The 11,902-nt window shown below is 39.0% G+C and overlaps 1 protein-coding gene across 1 annotated transcript in view; it reads right to left on the bottom strand.

Annotated features, from left to right (window-relative positions):
* The window catches only part of LOC104161795 (merlin-like), a 19,477-nt gene extending 8,258 nt beyond the window's left edge, over window positions 1–11,219 (bottom strand). The window contains exons 1-9 of the mRNA XM_009700335.1: window positions 11,212–11,219; window positions 9,600–9,717; window positions 7,684–7,809; window positions 7,201–7,323; window positions 3,418–3,501; window positions 2,545–2,613; window positions 2,246–2,328; window positions 925–1,000; window positions 333–470 (exon numbers count right to left, since the gene is read on the bottom strand). Coding sequence (XP_009698637.1) covers window positions 333–470; window positions 925–1,000; window positions 2,246–2,328; window positions 2,545–2,613; window positions 3,418–3,501; window positions 7,201–7,323; window positions 7,684–7,809; window positions 9,600–9,717; window positions 11,212–11,219 — 825 coding nt within the window. The remainder of the gene's footprint in view (window positions 1–332; window positions 471–924; window positions 1,001–2,245; window positions 2,329–2,544; window positions 2,614–3,417; window positions 3,502–7,200; window positions 7,324–7,683; window positions 7,810–9,599; window positions 9,718–11,211) is intronic.
* Window positions 11,220–11,902: the final 683 nt, after the last annotated feature.

Genomic DNA, 11,902 nt, shown 5'->3' on the forward strand with positions numbered 1-11,902 from the left:
TGAAGAAGCTAGTCACAGTGGCATTCATAATACCTATCTTTTTCAGAGATCAACACACTTATTTTGCAAAGGACAAGCAGCAGGGAAGGAACCAGAACAGAGGGCTCCAAAAGTCTGAAGAGTTCAGAGCAGCCTCTGGCTCCTAGGGGAACTGAGGTTATGCAGCGCATCTGAAAGGCAGGTCTGTTATTTTTAGTTTCGTAACAAAGCTCCCTAGGATTTTCCCCTTCTCCCCCAAATTATTTAAACAGAGACAGCTTTCAGCCTGTTCCAAGAATCTCAGTCCACACCCATGCCCGCATAAAAAGAATAATATATCAAAGCCATCATACCTCTTTCTCACTATAGGAAATGTTTCTGATAGCGCTCCACTCAAATGACTTATTTGGAGAAAACCTGTTATTAATGCTGTAGATATGAATACCTTTGGCATCAACTCCAAGAAGAAGATCTGTATGGTTTTTATTTTGCTAAAAAACAATAGATATCAGTATATGCCATTAAGGGTGACATTAAACAACCACAGACAAGAACCACACTTATTCTAATACATTGGTATTTATCTGTATTTTTAGGAAATTGATGTTTCTACAAAATATTATGGATGTTGTCACTGCTGGCTAAGAAATCCAGTCCTCTAGGTTGACTATAGCAGCTCAAACTTTTAGACTATTTCTCCTCCTTCCTATTACATACCCAGAGCTACTCAAGACCTTTGTCAGACTGTAAAACGCTAATCTTAACTGGCTTATTCACCTACTCATTTAGTAGGCAAGTAAACCAAGTCAGGACAATCAGTACACAGCCGACCATCAGCAGAGAAAAGCAGAAGTCAGGAGTTCCAGTTCCAAACCCCCTGGAAGATTTTAAAAGGACAGTACCATCATCTACAGTGATTGAAAACTGCTAAAATAAAGCACTTACAGCAATTGGAAAATAATTGACACCATACATTTCCAAGTCTTGGGCAATTTTCAGGTAGTTCATCTCAGCTTCATCCCTAGAGAATAAGGCCATGATTATACTTGGAAATTCCTTGCCAACCTTTCTCTCCTAGCTGACTCTACATTTCCTACTTAGAAAAGAACAGGTAATCTGGTCCTTTGTACCGTCTTTAATTTTGCCACCTTACTCTCAACAATAGAAAAAGGATAATAAAAATGGGATCTCTACAGAATAAAGACAGTAAAGCTGTACCTATTTTGAATCGTGTAGTGTAACCTTTATTAAAATTCAAGTCCAGTCTTATCCTTGTGTTAGTTTTGCCATTCCACCATTATTATGTCTTGGAGACCTACCCTACCATTGTTTTCCATGACATGAGGATATTTCCTTCAGGAAACAGAGTTCATTCAAAAACAAGTCCTTAACAAATTCTAACCAGAGCTTTGGGCCGATGCCAAAGAAGGGTGAGAATCTCTCCACCTACCATTCTTCTCCCTTCAAGGTGAAGCATCAGTAAGTGTTGAGGAAAATAGTAAAAATAGTGCTAAGAAGCACCTAGAACAGCCAAAGAGAAACTGAACCGAAATATTAGGAAAGGCTGCCTCTGGGTGCCAACAGCTCCTACTTCCTGTTTAACTGAATTTCCAGGCATGCTGAATGTCTTGAAGTAGCTGAATGTCCACACGGACTAGCACCAAAACTCAGTCCTGGAATTACAATGCTGTGTCTTTACTGTTTTGGTTCCTTGCTAAGTATGTTGACACTCTTTTGAGCCATGGTTTTCACAAGGTATAAAAGATATCAGATGCATTCTTTTTATTGTATAGGGAGACTGGTGTGATACGGCTCCAGAAAGGCAGCTACTGCATAGGGCAGACACACCAGCAACTCCAGGTAGCTGACAGCCTTAAATGAAAAGGCTAAACTCTCAGAGCTAACTGCAAATTCCACACAGCCCAAACTTTCTGCAGGAACTTCTTTCTGCTAGCATACATGAACTCTGATGAGACAGGACTCATGGTTTAGATATGTTAGGTCATGAAGCTCTGCAAAAGCCCTTAGCTTCTGTGTTTACTTCAAAGCAAGTCCAGTTTACAAGCCCTTGGAGGCCTATACAAGACATTTTTTACCCCAGGTGAGTGGGTGTTTTTATCCTTAGTTATAAACGAACCTATTAACATCACAGCTTGGAAAACAGTATTTCTTTGCTTACTCTACAAAAGACAAATTTCACTGAAGACAGCAAATAACCAGTTACTGAAATGGATGGGGTTTCCAAAGAATGAAATTATTGCAATACCTGGCGATACCCCTGTGCTCAGCATACCAAGCAGTAATCTTTTCTTCCCACATCTCGGCTGTCAGCTGATACTGCCTGAGGACCTACATAGAAAGGAAGGAGTTTGGTTTCCTTTAAAGATACAAATACATGTGCTGCCTCTCCCAAGCAACATAAACGTAGTAATGCAGTTCACAGCTTGGTCATTTTGCCGAGTTCAGGGCAGACACAGTTTCTAATGCTCTGGTTAATCCCACAGCAATATCTGTGCTGCAACGAGTAGATTCAAAGATTTGGTTCTACACAGAATAAAGACTTACCCTTTTGGGTAAAAGTTCATCATGGGCTAGAAAGCCTGGCTCATGAAAATTTGGGTCGTAGTCACCATACTGTCCCAAGAAAATAAAAGTTTGTTAGATGCAGAATGCTGAACTTGTTGCTTGCATAGTTTGATGCAATTGCTTGAGGCAGACTGTTTTGGTTCTCACATATATGGGATAACACATAATAGACACGTGGCTCCCCTCATCTGAACTGTCCATGGAAGTTACTTCCAGCCTTTGTGCTATGCACGTGGTTCCAATACAGCCACGATGGTGGCCTATAACCTTAGACTTCAGTCCTAACCTGCAGCTCTCAGTTACTGCAGATATGAAGGAATTTCTCATGCCTTCATACTGTCCCTCCGAACTACAGGCTACATTCAGGAGCGTAAGCTCCCCTGCTCCTATAGCCTACTGCATATACGCTGGGCTGCTGCAGAGGGCCAGCCCTGCTAAGAATTTGTGTTCACCTCCTGCCATTGCATAAGTTTGGCCCTTGGTGGCATGAATTGAACTACGTTCTGAGAGATACTAAAAATCATCATGTCCTTCCATCATGATCTCTGGCATCAGCACCTGCTGTATCCATGGACATTTTTTATAACAGGAAATAATTCTAGCTGGGAGAGAGATTACATTAAAATGTTAGGTCCAAAGAAATCCCTTAAGGTGTGGAAGTATAGTATATAATACCAAAATCTTTGTAGTGGCTTCTAATGCTCATTTTTCTAGCTGTGCCTGTACCTCCCAGGATGACGTACTTCTTTAATTGCAAATTTTAACACTGCTGTGTTTTACATACCACCATGTATATGTGTTGGTTAAAAAAAAGAAAAATCAATTAAAAAAAGAGCGCTTCTATGCACAAACCTTGGCCTGAACAGCATAAGAAGCCAGTAAAACTGTTGCTTCTGGAGAACAATAGATTTCCTCATCCAGTATTTGTTTCTTAACCTAAATCAAGAGAAAAAGGGAATGAGTTAAAGAAGCTCAAAGCCAGGACTTAATGTCAGGCTTGAAATGAAACTAGACATGTCTGGACTATGATTTGGCACCAAACATCACCATTATGAGTTAGTAACAGCAATAATAAAATGGCATTCAGAAACACATGAAGCCTTTACTTAGCATTACATCTAATAAAAAAAACCCCAACTTTTGAAAGTTAAAGTGTCTTAATTCTAAGTTCATAGAAATGCCAGTCGGCTATCTCCACACATTTATACAAGGAGTCCTGAAAAAGAACGTGCTATTTTGAATTTTATTGTCTGCACTTCACTCCTTTTAACAATTCTTTTTCTTCCTGCTTTGGAAAAGTTAGCTTTACAACACAGAAACATAAAATTTAAGGTTGGAAGTGACCTCTGGAGGTCATCTAGTCAAAGCAGGTCCAACTAGACCAGATTGCTCAGGGCTGTCCAGCTGGCTAGTATTGCCAAGGACAGACACATACTAAAAACCATAATAGTATGTTCTCAAGCTTTCCAGAATGAGAGAATAAAGGAGACCCCACAAAGGGAAGCTCACTAATAGAGCACTTAATTTATTCAACTACAGTGGTATAAGCACAACAAAAATAGAGGCTTAAAAATAAAAGCCTAGTATGAATGGTAAGGAGTCTTTTAACATTCTTTTCATTTTGATAATGTATGGTGCTACCAAGATCAGAGGTGTAATAGTTTGTAAGATGTTGCTTGATTTTAAATCAGTTGCATAATTTTTACTTGAAAACCTAAAGAACAAAAGGGAAATTAATCTTCACAAATCCTGTTCTCAGGTGTAATGTATTTAGCCTACTGACAAGCACAAGACAAAAAAATTTACATAATGCAGAGTCTTAAACATTTCCAAAAAGAAAAATTACTTGAGATAGCACTGAGCTATCTTTACAAACACACTTTGGCACGGTAGGTACTGTGAACTGAAATGAACTATCAAGAAAGTTTTTCTTTTAAATTTAGTCTCTGGTGAGCACAATATATAAACCTGAATTATGGTACAGGGAAAATTCTTTCTAAACTGTTAAAATGGAAAGAATGAAGAGACTGAAAAGACTTTTCTTCCAAATTGGAAAGCTCCAGCTTTCATATTCCATGGTGCAAATTGTACATTTCAGAATTAGAAAAACTCAAGATAAATCCCCCGTAAGTGTCTGGGGGTTTTTTCTGATTAGTTCTTACAAGGACTTTTTTTATACTTTTCATGAAAGAGCAAATTACCTAAACTTTAAACAGACAACATTTGGCTTTAGTCATTTACATTTATTCACACATTTTGCAAAAAGCTGTTATGCCACATTAATCTGTAAAGGTCTGAATAGTCAGTAGAGCTGAAATCTGTAGGCATCCAGATGTCTGTACATGTTTTTCCTATTAGCATCCAGGTGTGATCTTAAGTTCTTATAGTCATGAAACTTTGCAAGTTCAAATTTGTTTCAGTCTTGTTTTTCTACTTTGGAATGAGAAGAATTTGTTAATTGCATATCTGCTAGTCAAGGCAGGTTCATGGAGAAAAGAAAAACTGAAAAAACTCAGGATTAAAAGACTAGGAAAAGAGTTCTGCCCCTCTCATTCCTTTCCAAAATTAGCTTAAGAAACAAACTGCCAAGTGGTTAAGAGTTCTGGATGAAGTTCTAGTTAGTATATTAACCCTCAGAACAACAGCGTTTTCCCATTATTTCAGTTACACATCCTCCTCAGGGAACAAGTGTATTTACTGTGTTTATTTACAGATGCAGACTGAATTTATTCCATACACCCAATCTACTTGCACAGACATGTACTGCTGAAAGCTACCAGAATAAAGCAACACACCAGAAGGTTGTAACTTGCAGAAGACTCTACAAGAAGTCAGGAGAGAAGCTAGCTGTCAGACATTGGAACAAACAGCTGACCAACAAGCTACCATCCAAAACGCAATGCTTGTGTACCTGGGGCTACAGCTACAGCCTGCTGCTGCAGCTATGGAGCCACAGCATGGCTATTCCTGGTTGATGCACCTTTATTTTGATAATGAAGCATTGCACTCCAAGAATTTGTTCCTTCACCTACTTTCCAATGGAGCTAAGAGAACCCTAACAATTTCTGGGACAGAAAACCAAGTGGCAAATGAGAAAGCTGCCTCTGCAAAGCTGCTAGCATCAATGCATGTGCAAGGTTAACTTTGTTACTTTTACTGGCTTCCATCTTACAGAAATTTGTAAATCTGTAAGAACCACCACGGTGTACAAACCAAGCTGTGTTCACACAGCTAACAAATTCTGCTCTTGAGCACAGTATTGCTGTCCTGCAGCTCCTCAGCAGCTGCACCTATGGCAGAGCTGAAATGAGTTCTGTGTTATTTGTAATGAAGATTTGTCAGGGCTAGGGATTTATTCTGATAGCATGAGCAGCAGGCACCCAGTTCAGTGGGGTGGGGAAAACAACTCAAACTGGCTAATTTGACTGGCAGAAGTCAGTGTGTGCAAGTCTGGACATTTCAGAAGAATATCAACACTGTACCAAGAGAAGAGCACTTCTCGTCCAGGGGCTATCAGATAATACAATGATGTCTCCAGACTTTGTCTTTAAAAGGATCACACATTGTGGTGAATCTTCTGAGTCGTAGCTGTGTATGCTGCTCCACTCCTTTTGAAACTTGCTAGATGAACAAACCTGTATTTCAGAATGGCTATCAAATTCTATGATCTTTTTCCCCTACAACCCAAAATGAAGATTTAAGAAGGACAGCTTAGGGAGTTCTTGTTTTCTAGTGATTGTGCCTTCTACAGTCATACATAACAAGATCTCCCAGTAACCACCTGGACTATTTTTAGGAACTCGCAAGGTTTAGTTTCAGGGATAGGCTGCAGTCACAGGTCTTGTTCCATCTGCAGCTGATACCGCTGAAAAAGCTTATTGTCCCCAACTGCTTATCACCATTCCTTCCCTCTTCTCCACCTTCACAACTGCCACCGTAATTGCTTGTGTAGTCACTCCCCAACACAGTGGGTGCATCTAATAACAGGTTGCTTCTAATTCTGCTCATTTTGAAAGAACTAGGTTAGGGAATGGTTACACAAGAGGTTACACCAGCAGGTCTAAGACAATGATGACAAGGAGCTGTTGAGACTCTTCATCCAATCTAGCTGCAGTCAGAGCAGACCAGATGACACAGTCCTCAAGAGAACTTCTGAAACTGATAAAAATGATGACTTCACTTTATACTTCTCAGCACTGACCAGTTTGGGGAAAAGCCTCACAGTTCTTCAAGCAGTGCTAGCCTTGCATGGATTTTTTTTTTTTAAACACACTATAGAAGCAAAACAAGTCTGGAATATCCAGATGTGGAAATATCACCCAAACTGCTAGGTGAAAAAGTCATTTTACAGGTCTCCGCAATTTAACTCCCATTCCTAGCACAAACAGTAAGAGAAGCCATGAAGAGAACAAAAACCTGCAGAAGGCAAACAACATTCAGCTTACCAGTACACAAAACCACGGCAGTCAAGAGAGATGACTGTATTTCATAAAAATGAGATCTTTAGAGAGACACTGATACAGCTGAAGCCAGCAGAATCATTCTGAGACTAAAAGCTGCCAACAAGATCAAAGACAATACAAAAGGACTGGGGTAAATACAGAAGGAATTCATGGTTAAAAAACTGTTCCTGACCTGAAGGAAGAATAAATGCTGGGTAATTTCCTGTAATAGTTCCTCTTCTGCCTTCTCTGGGTAGAATTTAGCCAAAAAATGAAAGCTAATGGGATCTTCTTTGGGGATTTCTTGATCTAAAACCTGTTTACAGATAAAATAAAATCAGGAGCACAACCAGTACATAAATGTCTCAAAATAATATTCCAGAGGAAAATCAGAAAACAGCTGACAATCCACTTAAAGTAGCCTTTCCATATTTTAGAAAGAAGAGCAATGCTGAGCTTTAATCTAATAGCAATCAGTGCATATAGTAGTGAGTGGTGTATGAAACTTCAGGTCAAATGTGACAGAAGCAATCAGACCTAATAACGAATTTTAGTCTTAAAATTATACCATCTAAAATTATGAGTTGTCATGTAACATGTTCCTTTAGCTCCTGTGCTAAAAAAAAGTAAATCTTTTTAGAAGAAAATTGCCACACTTATTTTTTCTTTCCTATACCTTTTTGTCCATCTTTAACCAGGTGCACATTCCTTTTATTGTGTACTGCAAGCCAAAGAACCAAGTCTCCCTTAAACCAAGTGCTCGGCAGACCAGGTCAAATAAGTCCTTTCCCTTCCACTTCATCTGAAAGAGGAAAAGAAAATTAAGAAAAACAGGTATGTATTGAATGAATTTGCTGCATTTTAGTCAAGCAAACTAGGCTACCATTTGCTTTTCTCCCATGAACTCTTATTTCACCTTTAGCATTTCAATGAAATATGCCTACTGTTGTCTACAGCAAAGGCATAATAGTTACAATGCTCTACCTCCTCTTCCTCTCCTCCAGAGAAAGATTCACAGAGCAGCTGCAGTCATTTAACCACACCATCAAGCACTTTATGAGCACAGGGAAGGAGGATTGTATTATTGATTTCCTAGGACACGGCAAGGCTTTATTAATATTTGTAAAAATGTTATTTAATAGTTTATACAAATTGGAGAGACTGACAGAAGGCCAGGGAAAATCAAAGAAGTGTCAGGGCACAGTGTAGAAATGCCAAACAATGAAAGCAAATCCATCTTTCACATACATCAGCTATTTCAGTGGCACCAAGCCAAGCCTTTATGCTACTCTGATTGAAATGAACAGGAACCTGTCTTCTAGAGTAATTTAGTAGCCTGGCTCCATAGAGAGCAAACTTTGATTAAAGGTACTGAAATTCACACACATATGATGCCTCATTTTTTCACTGAATAGGCTGCACATCTGTTTCTTCTATTTGGCTACATGTTAAAAAGATGATTTTGTCTAATTGCATGGGTCAGCCACTAAGAATTTAATGGCAAAAAAAAAAAACTTTTAGGCAATATTTGGATGGAAAGTAGGAAATCATCCCAGCAAAAGAGCAATATTTGGGGAGGAGCGAAAGATAGCAAAGAAAGGAATACATTAAGCTGCATTTGTTAACAAGGATTCTGATCTATAAATCAAATTTTCCAAATCCTTTATTTTCACAACTCTGCCTCCAAGTATTCAAGATCACTACGTCACAGAAGTGCACTACTTATGACTAATCTATTCTGTCTCTGAGGGACCTGGTAAATGAAATACTAAATGCCCCACAAGACAGTCAAGTCTCTCATTAGAATTGCCAGTCCCACTGGACCTCAGTTTTCTAATTCCTCTTCTAAAAAGAGCTGTGTGTCTTTTTTTGCCTTTGCTGGATGATTACAAATTCATCAGGCGCAGTTCTGTCTCCTCAATAGTGCAGCCCAATTCATTTAGCAATTGATCACTTGCTGTATTTGTTTTCTTCCACATTATTCTGCAGTCATGATTTCTCTACCCAATTTACTAGATAGCTGTAACTAATAAAAGAAAAGCTAGCTTTTTCATTTGATCATTTTTCTCTTCTGCCCAGAGATACAAAACAGCCACTGTAGTTAAAGAAATAAACTGGAATTTAAAAATGGCAAATTTGAAGGGAATGTCCCAGATCAACTGAGCACAAAAATACCATTTCATAGATTATTTTATAAGCAACATCTTAGGACCAGCTCTGACCAGACTTCTTTATCCAAGCTGGCAGCATCTTAAAGAGCTGTGCCACTTACAAAAAAAGACTTTTGTGGAGAACTAGGTATACTTACAAACAAGCCCTGCATCATGTGCTGGAATGCTTATGAAGAAAGCAGGCCTACTGCTAATTTAGCAGTGTCAGTCAAATGGATTTAATGGAAACAGCTTTAAATTCTGAATAGTCAGAGTTGTTCAACAGAAGAATGCATATGAGACCAAGTAATTCATTGTTTATAAAAAGAATAGATCAGTTTTAAGACCATCCATGAACTGATAAATTTGAAAAGTTCCGATTATGTCTTGCTAATACAAAGGTCAGTCTACATCTTTCTAGCATTCTGCTGAGGACTCTTACCTCACAGCTGAACTCCATTTCAGCATCCACTGTTATAACTTTGACTTTAAAAGTCTTTGGTTGTTTCTTCTTTAGGCCTCGGATGGACATATTTTTTAGTTTATGGGGATAGCCACACCTGAAATCAAACATGCATTACATTTAGGGCTGGAAATTCAGTAATATTTTCTTGGATAGATTCCAAAGTAGGATGAGTCCAGCCTTGCAGAATAAAGTCACTTTTAAATATGCAGTTCTGTGTCCAAGACAGTAAGAAAGGACGTTGAAACCAAAATATAGTTTGACCTTTAAATTTAGTTTGCTCTTTAAAATAAATTTCTCAAAAGTGTCATTCCCGTCTTTCCTCAGACCTCATCAAACACTGAGTTACTACAGTACTAGAAAGAACATCATTCAGACCTTATAATGCAAGATCCAGGGACCTGCCTCTCACTACAGCTGAGGACATCTAAGAAACCTCCAACCCAGCCCTCATGCTCCATGCAATCACCCACGTCCATGCAATTCAGCAGTCTCTTGCAACAAAACCCTGCAATGGTTGAATGTTTACAGTTTCATAGAACTAATACCTGGCTTTTTAATAATGCCAACAGAAATATGATGTTCCTCATCCCTTTTACATATCCAGGCAAAATTCCCTTTCTCAAAGGTCTCCATGGCAAGTACCAACACCAAATGCATCAGTGGAAGCTCCATTTGTAAAACACATGGTAGAGCACTACATCACACAGCAAAATCTTATGATACCAAATCCAACTCAACCCCTTTCCATCAGTTATGGCTCCTTGAGCAACTAACCTGCTGAGTTGCTTTACAACATGAGATCTTAACTCCCTGAAATGATACAAGTGCCAAGAATATATGCAGTGAAATTAAGCTGAATTTACCATGTTCTCTTGGGCATACTAACTCACAATGCTGAAAGTTATTTAGAACAGAAATTCTCCCAGTGGAGTTTTTGTGAGATGAATTTAACTTTCCAGAAGCCTACAGAAAATGCCTTCACAAATCTTCTATTCTAAATGCAACCGACTGCATGCCATCAAGAAAACTGATGAGACATGCTATTTCCACAGCCACAAGGGTTTTATGGGTACCTTTCAAACCAAATGTTGAAAGTTGGAGTTAAATGATTATGTGAGTCTGTACTATGCAGTTCTCAGATGTTTACTTCTGAGCACAGCACAGCCTGTAAAGATTTCTTCTTTTTATGTTATAAAATTAACAGCTTAGACTTGCACAACCTAGTTAATATCTGTGAACTATATAGGTCAAGAAGAGACTGAGGCATTCTTGGTTTCCTACAATGTAAGACTACTACGGTGTGGCAGACTTCCAATCTCTCCGTAAGGAATTCCAAAATAAAGTACAAGGTTAAACTGAAAAGTTCCATTTGTCTGTACCTTCCAGGATTTTATAAAATATCTTGTCCCATTCTTTTCGTCTGCTGAACTCTACATTGCCTTGCAAATGTACTGATTATTTTCTGCTTACTTTGTACATGCCCCTCATCCAGAAATTTCAAGTAGCTAAATAGGAGATAAAATTTACATGGAAGTTTTTCTTTTCAAATTGTAGGGAAGCTGAGGCAGAGAACAGATGAGTTAGTTACCAAATCATATGGACACCAGCAGCAGAGTTGAGAACAAGTACTTGAGACAACTGAGAGTGGGGAAGAAAAGCTCAGGATGAAATTCATCTTTCTGACACGACTGAGACCAGTTGAGGAGTTCTCTACCTCCAGTTGGCTCTGGTAAAGCTTCTGCTGAAGTCTTCTTCAGTTTGGAGCAACACACTTCAGGGAATATAATGGAATAACTGGAGAGAATCCAAAGGAGAGATCCGAGGGCTAGAAAATAATCTGTGGTAAAATGAAAGTACCGGTTAGTACAGAGGATGACAAGTATGGTAAGACATTATAATGTCTGCTCTTCATGACCACAATGGTTAGGACAAGGAATAATAGGCTTAGTTAAATTGCTGACAGGTTGCACACTGAGAAAAATTCACTAACAATAAGAATATTATGATGTTGGAAAAGCATAGTATGGAATTTCTACCTTTCTGAACTTCTATCCAAAACAGCATGGCAGTATTTGCTCCCTCCTCAAAACCAGAGGGACCTACATACCCTCAAAGCACTCCCCAAGCTGGCCCTTCTGCTCGTGTCTGCCACTAGTCCTAGGAGAGGCCAGTTCACACTACCAAGAATCAGCACAAGCCAGGGTGCTTCAGGGATAGGCATATCCAGAGCCTAAATCTCATCACCCCCAGTGTACCCCCTTGTCCTCAGGGAATATTTT

Source organism: Cariama cristata, unplaced genomic scaffold, assembly GCF_000690535.1.
Source record: "Cariama cristata isolate BGI_N322 unplaced genomic scaffold, ASM69053v1 scaffold8775, whole genome shotgun sequence".
NCBI lineage: Eukaryota > Metazoa > Chordata > Aves > Cariamiformes > Cariamidae > Cariama > Cariama cristata.